Source organism: Geospiza fortis, unplaced genomic scaffold (genome assembly GCF_000277835.1).
Source record: "Geospiza fortis unplaced genomic scaffold, GeoFor_1.0 scaffold53, whole genome shotgun sequence".
Taxonomy (NCBI): Eukaryota; Metazoa; Chordata; class Aves; order Passeriformes; family Thraupidae; genus Geospiza; species Geospiza fortis.
Window position 1 is genome coordinate 8,476,297 of NW_005054305.1, and position 24,651 is coordinate 8,500,947.

At 34.2% G+C, this 24,651-nt stretch overlaps 1 protein-coding gene across 1 annotated transcript in view; it reads left to right on the top strand.

Annotated features, from left to right (window-relative positions):
- SNTG1 (syntrophin gamma 1) overlaps window positions 1-24,651 on the top strand; it is a 316,256-nt gene that overhangs the window by 179,411 nt on the left and 112,194 nt on the right. Inside the window, exons 4-7 of the mRNA XM_031066535.1 lie at window positions 1,212-1,268; window positions 7,270-7,327; window positions 9,663-9,706; window positions 9,814-9,855. Of these exons, the coding sequence (XP_030922395.1) occupies window positions 1,212-1,268; window positions 7,270-7,327; window positions 9,663-9,706; window positions 9,814-9,855 (201 nt within the window). The remainder of the gene's footprint in view (window positions 1-1,211; window positions 1,269-7,269; window positions 7,328-9,662; window positions 9,707-9,813; window positions 9,856-24,651) is intronic.

Consider the following 24,651-nt stretch of genomic DNA (forward strand, 5'->3'; position numbering starts at 1 on the left):
TGATTTTCACCAGATTTCTGAAATGACAGTTTTTCAAAACTTTTATGTGGTACCTCCTTTATTTTCCTTTCTGTTAATGAAGTAAGGAAGAAAAGAAATATATCTGTATGCATTTCATCCTTCCTGTCACTGCTACATTTCTGATGATCTGTTCAAATCTGACTGACACTGAACCATCTATGCTAATTGTGTTGAAATAAATATAATTAAATGTCACATGCATGCAGACTTATGCCATGAATTGATAGTTGCATAATAGGTAATTAAATGAGTATAAAATCAGACCACATGTAGAGAGCATTCAAAAATCTACAAAATTGATATATCTGAATCTCGATATATGGAATAGCTGCTAATATATTATTTTACCATTACCTAAATGTACTAAATCTAAATGATCTGTAGTTATAAAGTCAACAGAGAGAGTAGGAAAAAAACCCAAAAAAAGTCTTTTTTGTAAATGTTTATATCTAAGACAGATAGTAGCCTACAGTTTTTACAGCACAAATTTTTAGACAAGCAATAAAAGGGAAAAGATGGGCTGCTTTTAATAGTTGTAGGTTATGGCTTATGATTTTTAAACCATTGGTCTGAGATCAACAGTGGCTGGTTATGTATTAGCTTCTGATGTTTTTGTTTTTGTTTTTTTTTAAATTTGGATCATTACTATGCTTTGAAATGAATTCATGCAACGTGTGCACTTGTAAGGCTTTGATTAACATCAATGAGTGGTCTTGGCAGGCACAAGTTGTTTCCCTTTCAGATGAAACTGCATTGAGAAATGCACTGCGGGAGTGAACTGTATGTACTTCAACATGTAGTGATCAACCTGCAGATGGGACTAGTTTAGGACTAGTCACGGCCTTAACCTCTGAAATGTGTGTGTTGTACCATAATTGTCCAACTTCAAAGGTCTGGGTTTTTTAAAGCATTGCAGTACTTGCTAACACGGTGTGAATTGAACAAATGATTTTTCGTTGGTTTTTTTGGTTGTTTTTTTTTTTTTTTTTTTTTTTTTTTTGAGACAGGCTCTCTTCTTCCAGGCTTTGTCTTTTTCCTGTGGATCATAGGTTTCATGGGATTTTAAGTTCAAGAACTCAGAACTTCATTAAAACAACAAAAATCAACGTTGAAAAAACTTATTGAAGTATGAATATAGTTGTTTTGGCAGAAGACCTTAAATCTAGCAAAACTTGATTTCTTTTTTCCAGGAAAGAACAGTAACAATTAGAAGACAGACTGTAGGAGGATTTGGATTAAGTATAAAGGTAAGATGATATTTTTGGTCTATTTATTGCATATTACACAAAGCATGTCTTTATATATAATCATTGTTACTGTTAATGAGTCCAAACTATTTGAGAGGACTAGAAACAAGACAGGAAACAGATTCTTATATGTTAGATACTGTTACAGCAGGCAACTAGACCTATTCTACACTATGGAATGGAAGGCAATCATTCCCTTAAAATTCAAGCTGACCAGCTCTGTAATAAGGTTTGATGTAAGACTTGCGAAGTGTTTTCAACTGTATAGACTGTACCTGTTCAGCTTCTCTCTAATTTAAATAGTTATTAATGAATGCTAAATTACAGTGACAGGCACAAGGAACAGCCAGTAAGTTCATAATCAATTCTGCTACAAAGAATATCACATTAATCCATTGCAATTCATTAGTGGGACAGAAAGTGTTATTGCATGCTTGTATTGTTTATTTTTCCATAGATCAAGCCCAGACAGCAATTTATCATGTTACTGTGTTTTTTGTTTTTTCAGTAAGATTTAAGAACATATACAAGTGTAGGTGATCCTTTTTAGGAGAGGGAGGAAGGGTTAATAATTTTTGTCATTGTAATCTATGATTTTGAAAACTTCACCTTAGCTTTGAGTCTGAGTGTAGACAACACAAGATTAATTTTATCTTCTACACACAGCAGTTCTCAGTCTCAAGATAGCAATGGAAAAAATGGAGTGTACTTCACATGAATGCAAAGAGGCCTAAATTATGCATATAAAGTGAAAGTATAGATTTTCCTATGACATCTACTAGTACTGACCTTATAAGTGACTCATAAGAAGGATTAATGTGCATTTGTGTTGTCATTGATAAGAATATGACTGAATAGAAGTATTAACTTTTAAAAATGCCTTCGTGCACTTGCTGTTATCTTGTTGACCCACGAAGACCTCTGTTCAAGGGAAACTAATTGCTATTTTGTCACCGAAGTTTCTCATCAGTTTGGTCAACAACTTTTAAATTTTTTTTCCTTCTGGTATCATTATAGGTTACAGTACACTGAATAATAATGAAGTAATGAATGTCAGTGTAAAATCAAGTGTATGGCTAAAGGTGGTTTTATCTAAATGCTGCTAAGAAGTAACTGGTTACAGTAAGGACTTTAAATGATTGGAGAGGAAATCTCAAGAGTCAAACTTGATTTTTACATATGCTTTACAATGAGCTATTTAGAATTAATATCACTGACAATCTCAAGATTACATTATTTAAGTATTATGTACATTGCATAAAATAAAACATCATTTAGAAGTATAAAATAAATAGAGAATGTGCAATGGTCTTTCTTAAATTAATAGTTATTCTTAACTTTTTAGAGTAAGATATTTTCTATGATTATTTTATATCATAGATATTTTGATCAAAATTAATCAAAGTATTGGAAAGGTGAAGATACATAAAGTCAGGTGTGAATAGAAAATTCTTAATTTTTTAAAATAACTATCAATCAGGTGATGAAATCCCTTCAAAAATGTCATCAAAGAGCAAAGAGTTCTCTTTAAAACAAGGAAACTCAAACTTTTTTGGATGGCACAGATTAGATAATGAAAATGGAAAGTTGAATTCTGTGGTCCAGGATGTTCTGTCAATGTGTTTCAACTAGTATGATTTATTACTTAGAATTACTTATTTAAAAAAAAAATTAAAATGTCCAATCATGTTTGTTGGACCTTTTTTGCTAGGTTCCTTTATTTGTAGTTCTACATTTTCACAAAGATGGACAAGCAGTTGGATAGCCAACACAATCTAAAACAAAAATAAATAAATTCAATTATTATAATTTTAAACTAGTGTAAAAAACTACTTAGAACAGGAACTTACAGTAATTTTTCTTTTTTAGTTTAGTAGGCAAACTTTTTGAAGACTCACTGAAATGGTCTTTTTATTTATGGCATGAAATGACATGTCAGTTCCAAATATTCTGAAAAGTGCCAGTTTTCTGTTTAAAATTCAAACATGGTTTGCTTCTGCCGATGAATACAATTTTGCTGCTATGTTTTTGTTTTGTTTTGTAAGATTCCTAAACTTCAATAAAAAACACATTAAAATATTACTTTTAAATACAAATGTAATTATTTTGAATTTGTGAGAGAAAGTAGAATTCTACAAGTCACCCTGAAGGAGTGAGAAGCACCGAGGCCTCTCCTCCTTGTGTCAATAATTTCCATAGCCCCTTGAACTGCAGTAGTTTCTGTTGTCTTACTACTCCCAGACTAATTAAAGATCGGGGTTATTTGAGGACTTGCTTTCTGGCTGAGATGTATGTCAGAGGATGCTGTTTATCTGAGGTGTTAATTACAGCAATACAGTGATTAATGACACTCACTTTAGAATACTTGCTTGGGCTTGGTTATGAATTTGCCTAGTTTCAGCTGTCAGGGCTGGGGCATTATTTTGTCTTTTTTTTTTTTCTACTAACTTAAAACATCCATTTACTGTCAGAAAACTCACATGAAAAAGTTACCTTTCAACTTTTTCTTGCATAAATTTTGAAAATGTCTTATCCCACTGCAAGTATTTTGAACCTTGGAATTATTCTTTTTCTGAAGTACAGAGAACAAATTCCTAATACTTCCAAAAGTATTTTTTTTATCCTCTCTATGAAGGAAACTCCTCTCTTATAACCTGGATATTCCAACTATATTTGTAAAAATCAGAGATTCAGCTAAATGCTTAAGAAAACCTCTGTTTGTAAGGTTGACTTTTGTCCAAGACCTAAACTTCAGCCCTTGAAGAAATAGATTATAATCCGTTCTTTTAGGGTTTGACAATGTGTTGTTTGGCTGTATGTCTTAGCTGAAGTTAGTGGTGGAACTGTGATTGAATTTGAAGCAGACCTGCTCTGGTTTACACTCTTCTGAAGGAACAAATTTTCTCTTTTCTGAAGCTTCCTGTTAAATGTCTGTGTGTGGAGGAATAGCCATAGACATAGACATAGAATTTGGAAAGTGTAGTATTTCAGTCATTTATCACATCTCTGACAAGTTTGAGATGCAGAACCTTGACAAAAGAAGCTGCTCAGTGTATGATTTCTGAAAGAACATCCTGTTTTTCAATAATTGGAGTGTAGTGTTCCTGAAGAAATAGGCAACAGAATTGAGAGTTCATTAAACAAATTGAGGTTTTTGGTTACAGTCTGACTTCTGTCTACCAGGACTCTGTACACTGCCATTATTCTGCCTCTGTTTTGATCATTCTTTTAAAATGGTCAACAGCATAACAGATCTGAGATTCAGTTTGACTTTCCAATTTAACTCAATTGAAAAATTCAGTGTCCCTAGACCTTAAAGATATTTTTGCTAGTGGAAATGCTTCCTTTTACTTTAAAGTCATAGTCCCTGACATTGTCTAACTCTGATGACGGGAAAGTCCAACAATTGCTCTGATCATTTATAAACTCTTTTTTTTTAGAAAATAAAAAACTAATTTCCTTGTTATACTTAGAGCCAAAAACCTCCAGCCTTTGTCAATAATGTTACTGCTTTCAATTGCCCTATTTTTCATATGTCAAAAACTTCTCAAAAAAACCCTTGCGCATAAAAACTGGGATGAGAAAAAATCTTTAGGAGTGTATCATGTGACACTTTGAAAGGAGGTGTGGGTGACCTCTCACCAGTAGAGAGGATGACCTCTCACCAGCATTCAGGACAGTGACCTTCAAACAGCTGCCAGTGATTAGAGCTTCTTCTGCCTCTTCTAGCAGGACCACCTCTGCAGGTGGGAAGCTGCTGTCATTCAGGTTTATCCCTTCTTGAGGAAAAATGACAAAGCAAATTTGCTTGACAAAGATCATTGTTAGAGTCTGGCAGAGGTCTGAGCCATTAAGTCTTCAGCACCACTATTTGATGTATTTCTGTCCATCCTCTGGTCTGAGGTTATAACTACATGTCTGTACTGGAGGAAGAGAAAATTTAAAGCAGTGAAAAAGTTGCCTCTGTTCCCAGAGGTTTCTTCAGAAGAGTATCCCCTGAGACTGTAAAACCGGATTTTAGTCATGCATACATTACATTTTAGACATGCATACATTTACAGGACAGAGAATCAAGTATGGAGAATGCAGGATGCAAGGCTGCAGTGTCAACCTGAAGTAGTATTCAACAAGGTGTTGGCAGAATATACACAGTTTGCTACAAATTGCTAACAGTGGCTGGGTATAGGTAGTTGGCCAACTATTTGCTGTTTCCAGTTTTGATTTTTTGTTTCTTAGAACAGCAGGTACTACATCTGTTTACTAATTTAAAAAGAAGCCTTCATACAGGTCAGACTCGGATGCAATGAGAAGAGACAATTCTCTTCAGTAGGAAAGTACTGAAAGCTTCCTCAGATCTTTAGTAGAAATGGGTTTAAGTAGATTCAATACAATGAGAGAGGAATAATCAAGTTGTGTGCATTTCAGGCTGGCTTAGTAATAAAAGTAATTCCCTACTTTAATGGAGCCTCAGATCTAAGGAGGCAGGGAGGCCATTTTAAACCTCACACTTTGCTGGGCTTTAGGTATCCTGGATAGTGCAACATGTGTGTAACATTGGAAGCTTAGGAAGAAAGTGACGCTGTTATTTTTTCTGTTTGTTTGAAAAGTTTTGAAGTAATTAAATTTGCATGCAACTAGAAAATTTTGAGGGTATAGGTTAAAACTTATGAATTTAGTGAGCTTGAACTCATTATCTGCAGTGAAGCCAGCTTTTACTGTTGCTGTTCCTCTGGTGAAAACTATTGAAAGATATTCAACAAAATATAGTAATGATAAGTCCCATGCTTGTCAACACTTCTCTCATGCAATGCGAGAAGAACTTTACCTGTAGACATATAATTGTTGTAATATTACTGAGATCCCCATTAACTTTTTTTTTAGGGCCATTTGCATTGATAGCCGCTAGCAAAAGGAATATTTATCCTATTTAGCATTCTGTGGCTACACAGGAAATTAATCTTTATTCCATGACAGAAGGAGGTGTTGAGTGCAGGAGTCTGTTCAGTTTCAAACTCTTTGATACTGCATGAATAAGGAATGTCTGCTGTTTCTTAGGAATTGAAATACTTATGTAAGTCCTTTTCACAACTTGACACAGGGTGCCTGGACCTAAAAAAGCCATCATTTCCAAAGTAAAATCTGTCTGCAGAAAAGAAGAGTAAGAAAAAACTGGTATTCCTAGTCAACACAACAGTGTGGCAGACATTGGTTTCTGGTGACCTGAATTTGTACAGCTTGTATTTGAGTGTATGCTTTGATGCTCTTAAGGGAGGAAAAAGTATTTGTGTCCCTCTGTATTTTTGCCTTTACCTTCCTTTGAATTTCCTTTTCGTTTAAGGTTTATTTTTATTACTTTGTTCTTAATCACCATAAATATTTCCAGTCCCAACAGGATAAATTGAATGAAGCAACAGTATTGAATTGTTGTGGAACTGTTGAAACTATCATCTGGTTTTCCTTTATTTCTCCCCGTTATTGAACACCTACTGTTCCATTTCTTAATGCTTCTTTTTCTGTTTCATATTACTTATGCCACTGCTTTCCTCACTCTTTGTGCTTGTGTGACAGACAGAAACAAATAAAGGCTGCTTTTGACATGAAAAGACCAAACCTTCTTTCTTGTGCTTTTGTTTACCTCCTTCTTGCCAGCATGAAAACTAAGTGGTCACAGTGTGATTGCCATTATAGTTGGATGTCCATTCTGCTTTTACAGGACACATTTCATACATTAGGCTCTCCAGAATTCACAGAAACTGATGTCCTTCAAGTCTGGTAGAGTTCTGAATTCACTTCCCGAGCTAATGATGCCTTCTGAGAACTTCTTTATGTGAGACAATAAGGAATTAATCACAGTCAAATATTCATTAGAAAAAGAAGTGCAGAATCAGAGTTATTTGCTCAGTCTCTCTAAAAATTGCATTTAGAAAAAGGTTAAAATATAACTTTAAGCAAAAAGATATTTTTAGTGACTGACAAAGATTGTCATTTATTTTGTTTTCAGGGTGGAGCAGAACATAATATTCCAGTGGTCATTTCTAAGATTTCCAAAGAACAAAGAGGTGGGTATCAGGTATCAGCTTATTAAACTGTACTTTAATGTTCCCTTTAGAAAATGATGTATTAAATCTTGAGATTCTTCAGTCAATGTTAAATACTGTTGTTGAACCCTTTCTCTCCCATGTATTTATGATCTCTCTCTTCCTCAGAAACTTTTTCTGAAAAAGTACAGAATTGATATTTGGAATATTTTTTAAAGTCTTCAATTTTTATTTTTTTAGAAAATAGAAATAGTAAAGTAACAGGAAAGTATTATAAAATACATAGAAAGTATAGAAAAGAAATAGGGATGTATCAATAGAATGAAAATGTTTAATAAATTTAAAGAAAGGCACTGATTTAGTGGCTTTGACTTCCCAGTAATTATTGTCTGGAAGTTGTAACAGATTAAATGTTTGGCTCTTAAATCATAGTAACACAGAAGGAGAATGCATGACTTTTTAACCTGGTTACTCAGGTTGTATTTAGAGTACTTTGAGTACTGCATAAAGTTTTGGCCATACTTATTTTTAATAGTAACAGAACTGGTGCTGAATTTCTGTATTGATTTAACTGGCAACATTTTGAAATTATTGGAATGATACATGGATAATAGTTAAACAGCTCAAGATGTGCACAAGTATGAAGGAGGAAGGTTGTGAACCAGTACTAATAATGTGTGCTTAATAACTTAGTTATGTTTGTATGTATTTGTGTAAGGCCAGAAATGCAAACTTGGAAACATTCTCCTCCATCTGTAATGAAATAATTCTAGAACTCAGCTTCTCCTCAACTAAAATGCGTCAGTATTAAAAAAAAAAGTTTCTTACTTACCCACTCAGATAGAGAAGTATAGAAGAATCAGCATATTGAGAACCAAAAGACAACCCTGAAAGGTAGATGTGAAAGTTGGAGTAAGGGAGAATAAGGAGTAGCATGGAATGAATCCCTAAGGAAGGCAATAAGATTAACCTAAAGAATTTATACTTGTGACTACATGTAACTAATACATAAAGATATGGTGTATATTACATGCAGTACCTATTAAAATGCTATTAAGCACTGCAGGAAAAATAAGAAAGATATACTTAAGTTTAATTGAACACACTGAAGTGCAATTTTATTTCTGTCATTAGTTTTTTTGCTGCAGTAGCTGTTGCATTGTTTCTAGCCCTAATACCTAGCTGTGATACAATTTTCATTACTGCTTTCAATAAAAATATTGCTGATTTTTGCAGAGCTAGTTTTGAGGGATATCTCTTTTGTAGGAGACTGCTGTCTTGTGATGTAGAAAATGTCATGCTGTGTTCCTGGACTAGAGAACTTTGATAGAGAAAATGCTGTTTGACCCAAAGCCTATGCGTCAAAATAAACCAGAATATCTGTCTGGCAATAATTTAACCATCCGTTTTTAAATACAGCTAATAGGACCATTCCACCAAACAAGGACTTGAGTATCGTAATTTATATCAATGTAGCTCATGTAAATAAGTAAAGTTTTTGGATCAAGTCCAATATTAACTTTTTCCAGGCAGTCTCTTCTATGTTGATATGGAGTACTATAGGTAATAATTACATGTAATCTGTTAATATCCTGTAGTTCTCATGTTCATGTTCTCAAAGGTGATTGATGTCTTTACAGACAAATAATCTTTGTCATATTTCTGGTATGCTTACAAGGTGTATTTGAATGAGATAGCTCTGAAATGGAGCACAGTGTTTAAAAATTGGAAGTGTAGAATTAGATTTTATAAATGTTGTGATGCAACTTTGTTCTTAAAATCACATTCAGTCTGGCTGGTGATTTTTTTACAATATATTGACTTTGTAGCTCTTCAACATATGTAAGTGTTATCCAGCATTAATAGTCCCTATTATTTATCAGAATTTATCAAAGATGCAAGATCTAGAGGGTTCTTTATCCTTGGTAAAAATCTAAAAACTAAATTTGTTATACATAAGTATCTCTGGAGTCTCCATGTTGCTTTTTTTCTCTTTGTAAGAAATTATCTCTCACAGGCAAATAAGAACTAGTTCTGCAGTAATTTTCTATTCAGAAAAATATGGCCCACCTTACCAGAATGGCCTGAAAGGTGCTAGTGGCTGATGGAAGAAGTTTCATAGTTGTGTGCTTGAGCTGAATAAACTCTTTTATTGTAACACTGATACACAAGTATTTTGGGTTTATAAAGGAAAATACAAGTAATTTTATTGGAAGTTTTATGTTGAAGTTTTAATCATGTTTTTGTTTGCATTTTAAAAGATAATGCAAAAGCATTAAATTAAATAAAAAATTTTGTACACAAAATGTTGGATGTTTTGTACAAAGTGAGTGAAAAATATGCTTTCTGTTTTCAGCGGAACTTTCAGGTTTGCTCTTTATAGGAGATGCAATTCTACAGGTGAGTAAAACTGCAAATTATTCTGTCTTTATTCTTCTAGAAAAGTGAAATGAAATCTATGCTTATGAAATGTAGAGTAAGTCTTCTCTTTATCTTTTTAATAACAGATTAATGGAATTAATGTGAGAAAATGCAGGCATGAAGAAGTGGTGAGCTTTTCTGTTTTTTAGTCTTTTTTTGTCTTTTGTAGTTGCTGAAATGATAGTGTATGCTGATATCAATGCAGTGGCATCAGCTGTTTTATTGTTATTCCTAACAAATATGCCTGTACCTTCTAACATGACAAGCAACAAAGTGCAATCTCTTCTTCCTAAATCTGTGTAATTGCTCTTCTCAGATAGGCTTTTCTATATTAAAGGTGATTGTTTTATTATGAAGATTTGAGCTGTACAAATTCCAGCATTTCTTCTTCCATCTAATAGCTGTCAAATTTTGGCAGTGCTACACCTTTCTGGCTGTGTGGGGTCATTTTATTTTCAACAGCTGTAATTTGCACTATGTTGGAGATTTGTTGTTTGGTTACTTTTAATCCTATTTAAAAAATGAGAGAAAATTATTCATCTGCCACTCATCCTCAGGCTGTTCCTTATGGGGATGTTCTTCTTTTTTTGTTAATATGCTATCATTTTGGGTATAAAATAAAATTTTATTAAGGAGATTTCTTCTAGAAGAGAAATTCTGAGAGATCTGAATTGTAGTTGTAGTCTGGTGAATCAGCTTTGCTAAATGCATCATGTACTTTAGCCATATTTTTTTTTTTGACTCTTCTTAAATACTTACGAAAGCAGAAAATCCTTTATTTCAGAAAACAATGCCAGAAATTAAAATATTGCCAAATAAATTACCTTTAAATCCTGTTTAACTCCATAGCATTTGAACCTGTATTTTTAAAATAATGCAGTGCTGACATGTTTGAAATCTTCTCTTTCTGACTCTTTGCCAGTTCAAGGATGGTCTTTTTGTTTCATCCAGCATTCTGCTCTATGACAGATCAGTGAACATGGGCTGTTCAGGTATAGAAAGCAGGAGTTAATACGGATGAAGTTCTGATGAAGAAGTTTATTGGAGGCAGAAAGATTAGATCACTGCACTACTCTTCAGAGTGTTTTTGCACACTTGTTTCCTTTTGGAAATCTACTGAAAATCCTACTTCATTCTTCAGAGCCTTCATCATACCCCCTTCTGTATACACTGGCTAATAGTTGTATTTATATTGCTTTTAAGTTTTGTCTGTGCAACAATGATCAGGTTGTAAATATTTTATAAGTTTACTGCAGTTGATTTGTTTAATATGCATTAATATGGAAAATATCTCAGTGGGATTTAAATGTTGGAATTACAAAACATGAGAAAGCTATTACTAAAAGAGTGGCCTTGTACACTTGAATGCAGATTGAAAATTAGTTAGGACATCAGGATTTTATTTTCTATTTTCTGAGACAATCTCTAAACCCTCAAAATGATACATTAATCTGTTGGCTATTTATGATAAGGTTGAAACCCATTCACGGGAAGAAAAGAGGTCTTGGAAAAGTTGAAAGAGGGGATTGACATGGAGTAGCAAGTGTTATGTTAAATTTTGATTTATACCTTATTTATCTAACATAATCTGCTTCTTAAATTCCTTGTAGATAATTCTCTATGAATTAAAAAATAGTATCTTACCAATTTTGGATGTGCATTTATGTATTTGGTAATGGCTTAGGAATTCAAGAAGCAAATAAGTTCTAAATTAAATGCTTATTTTAATTAAGAATAATTTTTAATATTTCATAGCAAACATTGACAAATATTTAAATAGGATCAAATTTCCATATGACATTTTATAAAAATATGCATAAGAGTTATGATATATAATATAAATAAAAAAGCCAAAGTAAATGAGCTCTGATAATCCATTCTTTTTCAGAAACATTCACTGTTATATGCTACGTGTTTATGGAGTAAATTTATTGTAAAGCTGCAATAATGGTAATAGATGTGGTTCTGCATTGTGTGGTAACCTGTGGGTTTAGGCTTAGCCCTCGGTAAAGAGTAAATACATGAACTGTTGTGCCAGCAGGAGTCACAGGTAGGGTTTTGTCTGCTGCACATCCTTTGCTGCTTGAGTTGCTCTTGGACTTCTATCCTGTGGGTTATTTATCAAATACAGGATCTGTAGCTGTAATCTCAAGGTAATACAGAGTAAATAGAAGTATGTGGAGCCTAGTTGCCTGCAGCAGGGAGTTGAACAGGAGTTGAAACTTAATTTTCAATCCATATTGCATCTAGGCACTTTTGCAGTTGCTCTGCAGGACACCTGAACTTGTAGCTTTGTTTTTTGTTCTGATTTTTTCTTTACCTAATTAAGGCTTAGCAGGTACAATGTTCTGTATGATGTGTTAATGTTTGGGTTGTCTTAATGTCTTAGAAAATTTTCATTGCAAACCAGTGGGTAATTTTTTTCAGTGGATAATGCTGAAGATACCTGTAAAAAATCCAGACTTTTATCTACAGTGTTACTCTAATGAGCATTTATACTTCTCCTACATGCAAAATATGTTGCTGCTTATGGAAACTTTTTAAACATATGTCATATCTTCATAGCTCTGCAGTGAAAAAATCTGTGGCATAATCACTGCAGCCTATTGTATGAAACTGATGATTAGTCGACCCTGGTATTTAATCTTGCTTTACTAATAACCATACTATGTATATAAAATGATTTGAGGTTCAAAATTAGGTAGTTTAATCAAACTCATGACATCTTTAATAGCAGGGAGAATCTTCCCCAATGAACAGTGATCTTAGTTAACATTGTGGGCACTCTGTTGTCTTTATTGTCTTTCATTACTCTTGATGATAGATAGATAGATAGATAGATAGATAGATAGATAGATAGATAGATAGATAGATAGATGGACTAATAGACTCTCATAAACCTAGATAGGTAGTTTTACTCAGTTCTTAGTGTACCTTACTGGATTTCTTTACATGGTTCCTTTCTGATTACTTTTTTTTTAGCTTTAGGTGAATCCCTTAATCTTGAGCTTCGTTTTCTGCTTGTAGAAGGTGAAAATATTGTTCATACCATGAAAGGACATGATGGGTTTCTATCCATGACTGACTGTCAGCTTGTTGTTTCTCTTGGGTTGTAAAGAGCCCCAACTAAGTGCAGCATAACATTGCTTCAGTCTTAGTGCTCTCATGTGATGAGGTAAAGACATGGTCTCTCAGGTGAAGTGTCAATACAGGAGGAGGCTGCAGAAAAAAATAAACTATAGCAATTTATCATAAAAAAATATCTCTCAGCACCTTTCAAACTGGCAGTTTCAGCCCAAAAATGCAATATGAACTTGTATGTAGGAGAAGAGTCCATTATATCTGTTTAATTACATAACTTTGTGCACTTTTTACTCAGTAATGTTTTAATTATTTCTTTAGTAGACTCTCCTTTAAAATTTTCAACAAGAATTTTAAAAGGCTGAAATTAGGATTATTCACAGACAAATCTATGAGTTTTGGCTTCTGTCTAATTAATAAGGTCTAACAAAACAATGCACAGCTTGTCAGTCCACAGACCTAGTGGATGTGGTTATCCACCGTAATAGAAATGATTATTTTTAAGGCTGGAAATTAATGTATTTCTAGCTTTTACCTTCATTTATTGTCCAAACTTAAAGTTGGATAGACAAGCACAAACAGTATGGTTGTATGGATGTTGTTGATGGTTCTGGGTCTAGCAACTATGTCAATAAAAATGGACAAGATTCTGGAAGAGAGTGAGAGTGGTCCTTGAGACACTTGTAAATGGCTACGAGTAGGAGAGTATGTCAGTTCTGTTGGATACTACCAAAAACCTTGTGTTGGATCTGCTGCTCAGGGTTGTGGTGCACCAAATCATCTAGAGCCAAGGTAGAATTGCAGTTGAATGAAGGCTGATGTGTTTAATTTTGTCTCTGTTCTTAATGTTGTGAATGAAACATCTCAGATAGTATCAATAACTATGGTTGCATATCTCTTTGCATCTTAGCATCTGGGTTTTTTTTGTCTTAGGAAATAGAAAAGATTAAATGACTATGGGTATGAAGTAATTTCTTATTTCTTCTATTTGGAGAACATTCAGGGAATGTTTCTAATGAAAAATGACAGCTTGCATGTGTCAGTTAATGTGGCATTTGGGCTTTCCTTGAAAAGTAACAGGAAAAGCTCATGTAGTTGCAGGTAGCTATAAAGACAGAATAGATATTCAGGCTTTGCTGGATTTTATGCAAAGGTAACTACAGTATGTAGCACTGTGGTTCATTTCAAGCACTGCCTGCATTTTGCACAAGACACCATTTTTTTCCAGAAGAATGACCTGATGTGAGATGTCCTCATGCACTGTGTTGAATCTTTTGCTTCCCCCTTTTCCCAACATTCACAGCAGAGCTGTAACTGTGCTAACTCTCCATGAGTCATTTATGTTATGTGAAAATGGCAGTGCAGGGATTGTTGCTGCTTAACTGCAATCATCTGCAGCTAATGAAACTCTTACTCTTAAAATTATGGTCTCATTAAAACTCATTTTTAAAACTCAATTTGAATAGCTTTGGCAATGTTTCTTGTAAATATTTTTAAGCAGAAGAATGAGCATATTGTATTTTTAAGACAGGAAACCAAATGATCTGAAATCTCCCTCCATCTTGACCTTACAGATGTGTCTTTTGGTAAATTATGTTATTATCTTATCTTTGTTTCCTTAACTATGAAACAGAGACCTAGACTATTATAGGATTTAGCTCTCTGAATTTTATTAAGTACTTCTGAATCTGTTATAGAAAAGTAACTCTGCATTAATATTTTGCAGTTTCATGAAGTGATAATAGCAACCTGCAAACACAGATTACCACTTTCTCATGTTCTCCTGTACTTTATAACTCGTGGCACAGCCATTTAATCCTTTCCCCTCTAGACAGAATGGCGACTCTAAATGTGGAAGCTGCACAGCCAGTGCTTCTAAGACTATAATCAATCTGCAGCTTTTAACTTCTGAATTTAAAAGTGAAATTTAAACTTTCTGGAAATCCAATACTTACTCTTTCCATACAGCTGCTGTTTGCTATCTAAGACTTGAGTAATAACAATAACAATAGCAATAACAACAACAATAATAATAATAAACTGATGTCACCTTAGCTATCCTGATATAATTAATGAAAATACCTGTTATTGAATATCCTCATAGTTATGAAATTTGAGCTAATAATAATCTGTCAAATATTTCAGCACTGATTTGAAATAAGTGCCCATCAAGTGGAAAAGAACCTAACAGCTGTAAATAGCCTGTTTCAGCTGTTTTCAGCTCTGTATTGGAAATTCCTGGAATCTGGATATATCCTGGAGCAGTATTCTTAATGTGTGTTCATCTGCTTTTCTAATCTGGTTTTAGCTATGTTTTATTAGTGTTTTAATTGTGCCAAACTCTGTAAAAACTTGAATTTATTCAAGTACTATGATGTCAGACTTTTAAAATATGTTAATATGTTTCTAGTCTTCCTAATTTATATTTTCATTTCTTTTTCTCAAGATACCTGTAGTTCTATTAGTAATTTTATTAAGATTTCATCTTTTGAAACTACTCATCATTACTGCTGAGCTTTAATAGAAGGGAGTAGAATATTCCGTCATGACTAATACCAAGCCTAGATGATTAATATTGTTATTTCCTTATTACATAGCTACGCTCCTCAAAGCAAAAATCCATTAGGGTTTAGCGGGATAGAGTGCAAGATTGAATCACCAGTTACGGCACAACATCCTTCAAATAACTGTCCTTGGTTCCTCCTTTGTCATGCAGGTCTATTAATTCTGAAAGCCTGAGCTGCAAAGAAAAGAAACAGTTGAGGAGTGGATTTAAAGTGTACCATCAAATATGCTTTGTTTGTGACCTTGTTTACATTGATACTTTTACTGTAAAGGCTCAGGTTTCTCTTCTTTCTTACAAAGCAAATAGAAATATTTTCATCTTTATTTGTACGTGAGTGCACTTTACCCTCCAAAAGATTTTTTGGAATATTTCATTCTGCACAGCATCTCCTGGTTGTGGAGCTAAAACTCAATTACACTTTAGTTCTGGGACCCAGTGTTTTTCTTTCTGGGCATAGCCTCCAAAAGGTAGAAAAATTAAACAGACGCAAAACACTCCAATTTAATGTAGGAAAAATGAAAACTCCTATGGGCATGGAAATTATCTTCTCTGGTCACTATTAAGAAGATTTCATTTACTCATAAGGACTAGAAAATACTGTCCAACTGGCACCAGTTATGTTTTCTTTAAACAGGTAACAACCATGTGATATAGACTGAAAGCAAATGTTCACCTCCAAAAGGCAACTTCTGTATTTCTAATGGCTTGATGTGGACCTGAGAGAGCAGTGGGAAGACTAGAGCAGGTGTACTCATTAATTAGCCAGGAGGAGTCACAAGTAGGAGGTGTGCTCAAAGAAGTGCAAATGAACACACACACATAGTCTTCTGACAACTTTCCAGGAGTTAAAATACCTGATTTAATTCTTCAGAAATTTCATTGTTCTCACTATAGTAAAGTCAAGTGGGTGCCAGGAAAAAGCTTTTAATCCAGGGATTATCTAACACCTGTACATATTTTTAGGTCTTTTTTTCTCTACATTGGGTCTTTGTCTTTTGACAGTTTGTTCGGTGGAGGAGGAAGAGGAAAGGAAAGGAGAATGGCCTCTGTATAATTTTTCAATAGTATCCAGTGTTGGCCTGTTCCAGCCAGATACATGGAGGTTTCCAGATGGCCCACCCCATACTTCTCAACCACTAGTATGGTACAGTATGGTATTGGTGTTTTGGTATCTGTTTGTCAGAACTGGGCCTATTTCTGGATGGTTTTGGTCTTTTTTTCCTTTTGCCCTGATAGTACTGATGCTGTTATACAAGTTCAGTTTGGTACTACCTGTTTCTTGTTAGCTGTTTTGAAAGACTGTGGCCAGTAAAATAGCTTGCAGTAGTAAGAGTTTCACAGGTCACAAGAAGAACTTCTGTGCAGGTTTGGTTACTGAGGGAAGAAGCTCTTCAGTAAAAAATTAAACCAGTTACACATTCTCTAGATTTTTGGGCAGACACCTGCAAGAGTTACCTCCCTGTGCTATTAATCCTTTTCTGAGAAAAATGGGAAATAGTCACTCCTCAGGCTGAATCGGCATTACCAGGATAATGACATATATCTTTAAATGTGATCTAGGAAATGTTCATAGCTCTATTCCGCTTCACTTGCCCTTGTCAAGCCAGTAGTGATTGAGAGCATTTAAAAGATTCTAATTGTGCTGACCTGTTAAAAGGAATTTTCAAGGGATTGTTCTACATCAATAAGCTCCCATATTTAAGCATTGACTGGCAGTAGGAAGTAATGAGGATGTTTCTAGATTTTCTGAAATGCATTCCCTTCTTATACTATTCTGAGTATGAAGTACTTACATGGTAAATGGATAGACAGGCATGTTTCACCAAATCTCCACCATTTTTCAGATTTCTTGAGTTTTTTTTGACATTGTTTGTTCGGTCATGTTTATATGGGAAATCAAATACAAAACATATTCAAAATCCCCTGTGCACTTCAGGTCATGTGTGATTTCTGAATGAGTGATTGCAGAGAAGTGTTGGTGAGTGCTAAAGTTTACCATAATGAATGCTAACAGATAAAATATTTTGTTTAAATATCCATCACCATTAAAGATTGCAAGTTTTCACAGACTATAAAGCATCTTTCCATCAATCAATAAGTGAGGTTTTAGGGTAAAGAGAATCACCTACACAACAATGGCAACAACAAATCTGTGAAACAAAGTTTTTGAGTCTTTGGTTGGGTTCTTTTTTTTTTCTTTTCTTCTTTTCCCAATTAAAACACTGAGAGCTTTGGAAATTGAAAGCTTTAAGACATTTAAATTTTTGATTTTACTTCTACAACTGCAGCTTTCAGTATTCCAGGATCTTTATATCTTGACAGGAAAGTGCTATCTAAATGGGGCTTTGTTGAGTCAAAGCATCTGTATATTATGTTCATTAAATATCATGGAGCTATGTAGCATCAGCAGTGTTTTTCTTATTTTCTGAATTTTTATAGAAAAAGAGAGCACAGAGAAAATTATAAAACTAGAATTATTAAGGTTTGAGAGGCTTGGACTTTCTAAAAGTGAGACCTGTAGTTCATGCACTCATTTGTAATATTCTTGCATAATAACCTAGCAGCAATGTAATAGAATTATACAAATCATTTTGGTTTTCTTTTATTGTTGATGTTGCAAATTTTGTTTCCGAAAACACATTCACTCTATATAATAGTCGATAAATTATTGTTTTTATAAGATTTTATAGTCTCAAATGGTAATTAACTGCTAGCAAGAATGGATTTCTGTGGTGTTATTGCTTAATTAAGAAAATAAGAAAAAGTAAAATAAGGGTTGCAATCGGATAAGTAGCCTAATCAGTTTTGCTTAATATATCAGATTTATGCTTAATTTTGAAAGTTACAAAGACCTCATGCTATAAACTGATTAAAACTGTAATTCAGCACCTTTTTGTCATTGTGCTGAAATATGAATCTTTTTTACTTATTTGGTGTTATATGCTAATCTTTTTTGTTTCCAAAATATCTATAAATGTACTCCAGTTAATTAAAATACAGCATGAGTACCTCCAAATCCAGTTTTGCCTTTAAAATTTAGACACTGATGAAAATTATTTAAAAAATGTTCAGGAACTATGATTTCTGAAATTTTCAAATTATAATTGTATTGGATCCCAGTTTAGCCGAATACATATGTATTTGCCTACAATTATAAATTTACATATCATATTGAGTTGGGGAATTTCTTTTTTACAAATATTTTTGAAGAACAAAGTAATTTTCTCAACTTCAACCAGATGCAGTGCAATTAATCTGGGGCAGAAAAACTGCTACTGCATTAAATGGCATGAAAGTATGCTACAGAATCACAGAATTCTTATGTGTTTTCTCAGCTGAGAACTTTTCCCACTGGGCACTTTCCCTGAAGTACTAAAAGAACTTTCTCAGAGATTAGATCCTGAACAGCCAAGAAGCTTAGAAGAATTAACTGCTTATATTGATCTAAAACATTACTTCAAATACAAATTTGTCCAGGAATTATTTTTTTTGTCATATTGAAGTTGATAAGATTCAAAACAGAACAAATAAGAATAGGTTTGTAGAGTAATATTTATTCAAATATAGAATTAGAATTTGATTTCAAACTCTTTAGGACCACTTTTTATTCATTTTTCATGAGCATTTATATTCTGGTGCTTGATTACTGTGACTGTTCATGAAAACTAAATGTTAAGGTCATATTTGCCAACAGCAAATTTTATATTGAATATGTAAATGTGAAATTTACTACGAGCTGTGTGTTTGACCCCAGCCTTGCAATGAGATTAGTGTGAGCAAACTCTTGGTCTGGGAATGATCTTTTTTTTTTATTCCAGACCTGGAGCTCTGCATAGTCAGGCAAAATGTTCAAGCCATGCAACACTTATATTGTTTTCAGCAATTATAGACATATGTCTGTTCATAGAATGTCTTAAAATTTAAGACTGAACTTCAAAATACTGTGTCAACTGGATGCTTTTCACTCTTCAACCACTAGGAACAGGAACAATAGCTGACATGTTATACAGTCTGGTAATGTATATATATTTTGAATACTACTAATGAGGCATTCAAAAATTGTAAACATAAAAAATTGTGCTTGTTTAGTAGCTGTCTTAGAAATTTCATAGAGAATTCAACCAGGAGGGCACTTTTTTCCTGGTAAATTTGAATTGTAAGAACAATTTGACTAAAAGGAACAGGAGATTCTTATATATTTAATAGATTATTAAGCAGTTTCATTGTTTTGTTAATAATCAGGATTAAAAAGCTCAAACCATTCAAAATCCTTACTATAATAAGAAAAAAATGTCCATTATGACCAACTATGAAAAGAAAGAAGTCCAAAATCTTTAAATGAATAATTTAATTAGAATTATTTCTTCTCCTTGAGGAGTACACATTACCTGTAAAATTTGAAGACCCTAATTTCAAGTTATTGTCTAGTTTCTGTCACAGTTTATTGGGAAAAAGCATTTCCACTTTTTACTTTGTTTCGATTTTTACCCTTACTTAAAAAAGTTGAAAAAGCAAAACTTCTGTATGAAGCTTTTTTTTTTTTAGTATAATATGTTCCAGCAGAAGAAAAATACATATCCATTCATAAGAGGGTTTCTAGTGATCATCATTTGAATTGTAACTGGGTAAGTCTAGGAAGCATGCAAATAAATGGAAAATTGTGCTTTATCCTGTAAATATTGATTTTTTTTTCTTTATGTAACATGGGTAATGTCTTTAGCCTTTTGCTATATTTTATAATTTATGTGACTTTTGTATTGGGAGTGGAGAGTCATAAGTGCTAGGTCATTCTTCTGAGATTTTCCTGGATAATTGCTAAAATGTGGCTTTTGGTTTTGAGAGATGATATACAATGTTTTTCTTCAATTCAGCTCATGATTATGTGCTGGATTATATTGTTTTCTCTTGTACTGTTGGATAGATCATGTGTTATACACTCTATATTCTTCTAGAATAGTCATTGCATTATCATGCATTGTGTGCTGTAACACTTGCAGACCACGAGCAAAATCTTAATATTCTACATAGGAGATACTGATATTATTACCTGTTGTGCTGGTTTTCACATTTCATTAATTAGTAATTTAATGACTGAAGCTCTGGCCTGTATACAGCGCAAAGTTTGTTTGTTTGGGTCAGCTTTTATCACCAGAAAGTGTTATTCCCATATAGTCTGTCATTTTTTGCAGGTTGATGGATGGTAATCAAAAGCTGGCTCAAATAGATGTTGGGGAAATCTGTGATGGGATATTTAGTTGGTGTATATTATACCTACTTTAAATAATTTTTAGGGTTTTTTTTTTGTCCAAGAGAATGTGTTTTATTAAATTTTTCTGCTTTCATTTAAAGATGATTTTATTGATCTCTTACTATCTGAAACCATTATTAGAGAATAGCACCATCAAAGATTGGTTGGTAGCCTGCAAATAATTTGTAAATTACAGTTCTGGCTTATGCTCAACACTTTATATTATATTGGACTAAAATCTGCTAAAATGATACTATTTGTATGAGTAATAAAGATTGATTCCACCAGGGTTTTGTGCAGATATGATGAGTCAGAAGAATTCCTACATATAATCTAAGTATTAAAATATGGCATGCTAAAAAGAAAAGAAAAATTCTTTGAATTTTTATGTCATGCATCTTTGACGGCAAATGTGCAAATCCTCTGGAGCCTACTTAAAATGTGGTTTAGGTGCTACAGATGTTGATAGATTTTTCTTAATATTCTCCATAACTAATTGCAAGGAGAAAAAACCCCAAACGACATTGTCAGCATAGACTACCATCATGGTTGCTTTCCAATTATTATGAAGTCCAAAAATCTTGTATCTTAAATTAGAAATCCTCTGTAGATTGATGGGAAAGCCTATCATTCATCTGGCTGTACACATCACTGCACAAACGATGCTGTGCGAGCCTGTGGAAAGCTGTGCAGAAGTCAATAGGTGCTGTTGCAACACTGGTGTGAAGGCCTCTCCCATTTTTTAGGGGTATTGTTTGCTTAAGGGGTTCACATGTTTCTCCCAAAGAAGCTTTGGTAAACATCTGGTTTTGACAATGTTGATTAAATTGATCCCAAACAAAATCTGGATCCTGTGTAAATTTCTGAGCTCTGCTGATGAGAAGTTTACTGCCATATATACAGTTGTAAGGAAAGTGTGTTGTATGCGAAGATGAAACATACATGTGAATCAAATTAGTTGGAATCTGAATTAGGCTTTTGGATTTATAACATTTGACTAATGGTGGAGTTGAGAAGGTTGCCTAAATACAAGTGGGGATTTTATAAGTCTCATAGAGTTGTAATACACAGTTAGAATCACACAATCACACAGAATCACTAGGTGGGAAGAGGCCTACAAGATCGTCGAGTCCAACCCAGCCTTAACACCTGAACTAAACCATGGCACCAAGTGCCACATCCAGTCTTTTAAACACATCCAGGGACGGTGACTCCACCACCTCCCTAGGCAGACCATTCCAGTACTTTATCACCCTTTCTGTAAAAAGACTTTTTCCTAATATCCAACCTATATATCCCTTGGCTCAGCTTAAGACTGTGTCCTCTGGTTCTGTCAGTTGCTGCCTGGAGAAAGAGACCAAGCCCCACCTGACTACAGCCACCCTTGAGGGAGTTGAAGAGAGTGACAAAGTCACCTCTGAATCTCCTGTTCTCCAGGCTAAACACCCCAGCTCCCTCAGTCATTCCTCACAGGGCTTGTGTTCCAAGCCCCTCACCAGCCTTGTTGCCCTCCTCTGGATGCGCTCAAGCGTCTCAATGTCCTTCCCAAACTGAGGGACCCAGAAGTGCATACAGCACTCAAAGTGTGGCCTCACCAGGGCCAAGGATGACCTCCCTACTGCTGCTGGCCACTATTCCTGATACAGGCTTTAACTACCTGAAAGTTTTTTATTGTCCAAAAGTACTCAAGTTTCCTATTTCATATTAAAAAAAAAAAAGTAAATTACTTGCTGTTTAATTTCAAGCACACTGGGAAAAATTCCATTGGCATTTCTGTCATTTTCAGTGTTTTTAAGAGATTTATCTTGTTCCTCTTGGCCAGTTGCTTTGGAAGCCATTACATATCTAATTTGAAAATATGTGTTCGTGAATTAGCTTCGACAGAGAGAAAGTGCCCAGCAGCCGAATACATAATCACATTTAACAAGTGGAACATCTGTGAGTATTCAAAGTGGAGAACTCTGTAACTAGTTCCTGTGTAACTACAAAGTTAATTTACTGTGGTTGAATAATCCTGGAGAAGTAGAGCCATTCATGGAGTAGATAATGTGAAAACAAAGATAGGCAGTTCTGAACTCTGGCATGTACTCACTACAAATAGATACACCAAAAAAGCTCATAAACCTTGGAAAGAGTTTGGCTTGAAGTCTTCTAGTTCTTTGGGGATTTTTTTTGGTGTTTGCATAGGTATTTTCTTGTCCTGAATAGCTGCCTATCATGCAGAGCTGAATGGCTATTAAATGCATCTTTGTGTATCTCTTCAATGGGCCACAGTCCCACACATGTAGTAGTCCATAGGTTGAGAATCATTAACAGGACCCATTGTTTGATACTGAAATGAACATTTGCATTAGAATCAACCGCCAGTTGGGATGATTCAAAGAATATACTGGCAGATCATGATAAATAGTGTATTACAGTTGGGATCTATTTAAGGAGTTGTTAATTTTCGTGTTTCAGAATATGGTATGAAATATTTCAGTTCAAGGACCCGTGATGTCCCATATGACCTATGAGTCATGGCCTCCAGGGTATGTTCTCAGTTTTGGAATACATAGCATTTTTTAATTCCTTGCATTTCGTAGTTTGTGGGTTGGAGTAATGGCCTTCTAATTATTTACTATGAACTATGATGACCAGTACGTGCAGCTTTTAAAGAAACAGAATTCAAAATTAGGGTATATGACTTAAGAATGCAAATTACGCGTTTAATAGCAGTATTTTTATGAGTGATATTATTGATTCTAAGATTAAGGGAAGAAAAACAGGAAAATGCTGCAGACTTATTTTTTTTTTGCATTGATACCTTTGGCTTAGGCACTACTATATAAACATGCAGCTAAGCAATAATTAGTTGCAGCATGCTACTATTCTGACTGAAAAAGCAATAAACATTTTCGTGTTGATGGTGGAACATAAGAAAGGTTAAAGAGTTCCAGAAAGCTGCAGTCAGATCTTTTAGACAAACTTGGAAGTGCTGCATTCCACAAGTGTTAGATGTAAACGTTTGAAATCATATTCTTTTTGTGCACTGAATAAAGCTAAATAAACTAGCAACAACAGTACTAAATATCTTTTCATCATTTAATCCATACAACTTCTATATCAACATATTAAGTGTTACTATTATTCGTTTTAATTAGAAAAAATAAACTGTCAGGATTCTATGTCCTCTGTGTGGTCTATATTTGGTCTTCTATAGCCTGGTGGATGTCTTTTATTTTGTAGGTTTATTATGTTTTCTGTAAATTTTTATTAAATTAATCTCTTTCTCCTACTTCCTCAGTACACTTATTCATATTGCTTGCATCTGATTATTTTAGTCATTCCTGTGAAGGAAATTCTGTACAGGTCTCTCAGTGTTAGCTAATATAAGCGGCCTACTTGGCATGTAGTCTTGAAAGATGGTGAAATCTATTTTTAAAGGAGAATCATTTCGTTTTCTACTAATACAGTGTCAAGGTTGCATGTTCTGGTACTTCTGTGTCTAAAGCCCATGAGCCTGTGAAAGTAGGTAGAGCAAGGATCAATGAAGGAAGCCTGAATATATCTATAAGATGACTGGTATGATACTGTACATCTGAGAAACCACCTAATGGTCTAGCTAAAACGTGTGCTGTCACCTGGGATCAAGAGTAATTTTCCTTCTAAGTGGCCAGCCTGATGGGACTTGTCAAAAAGCATCAAACCCTGAATCTCTGTGTATGTTACTCTGAAATGATGTTTTGTGTAGTGCCTTAGTAGCTGGAGCATTCAATAAGCAAGCCCTGCTTCAATTCCATTGCTTCGTCATCTTGCAGGTCCATAAACCTCTATCTGCACTTTTCAGTATAACTCTTTAGTGGTGGGCACTGGAGGGTGTCTTTGCTGTAAATTCCTATGTTACTGCATCCCCCTACACTTTTTCAAAACTGTGCTAGCAGCAGGATACAAGCAGAAGAGAGCTCAGAATAGAAGGGCATGTCTTCCTGTGTTCTTGGGAAGTGCACCACTCTGCCCTGCAGTTCCTGTCCCCTTGTTTGAGATAGC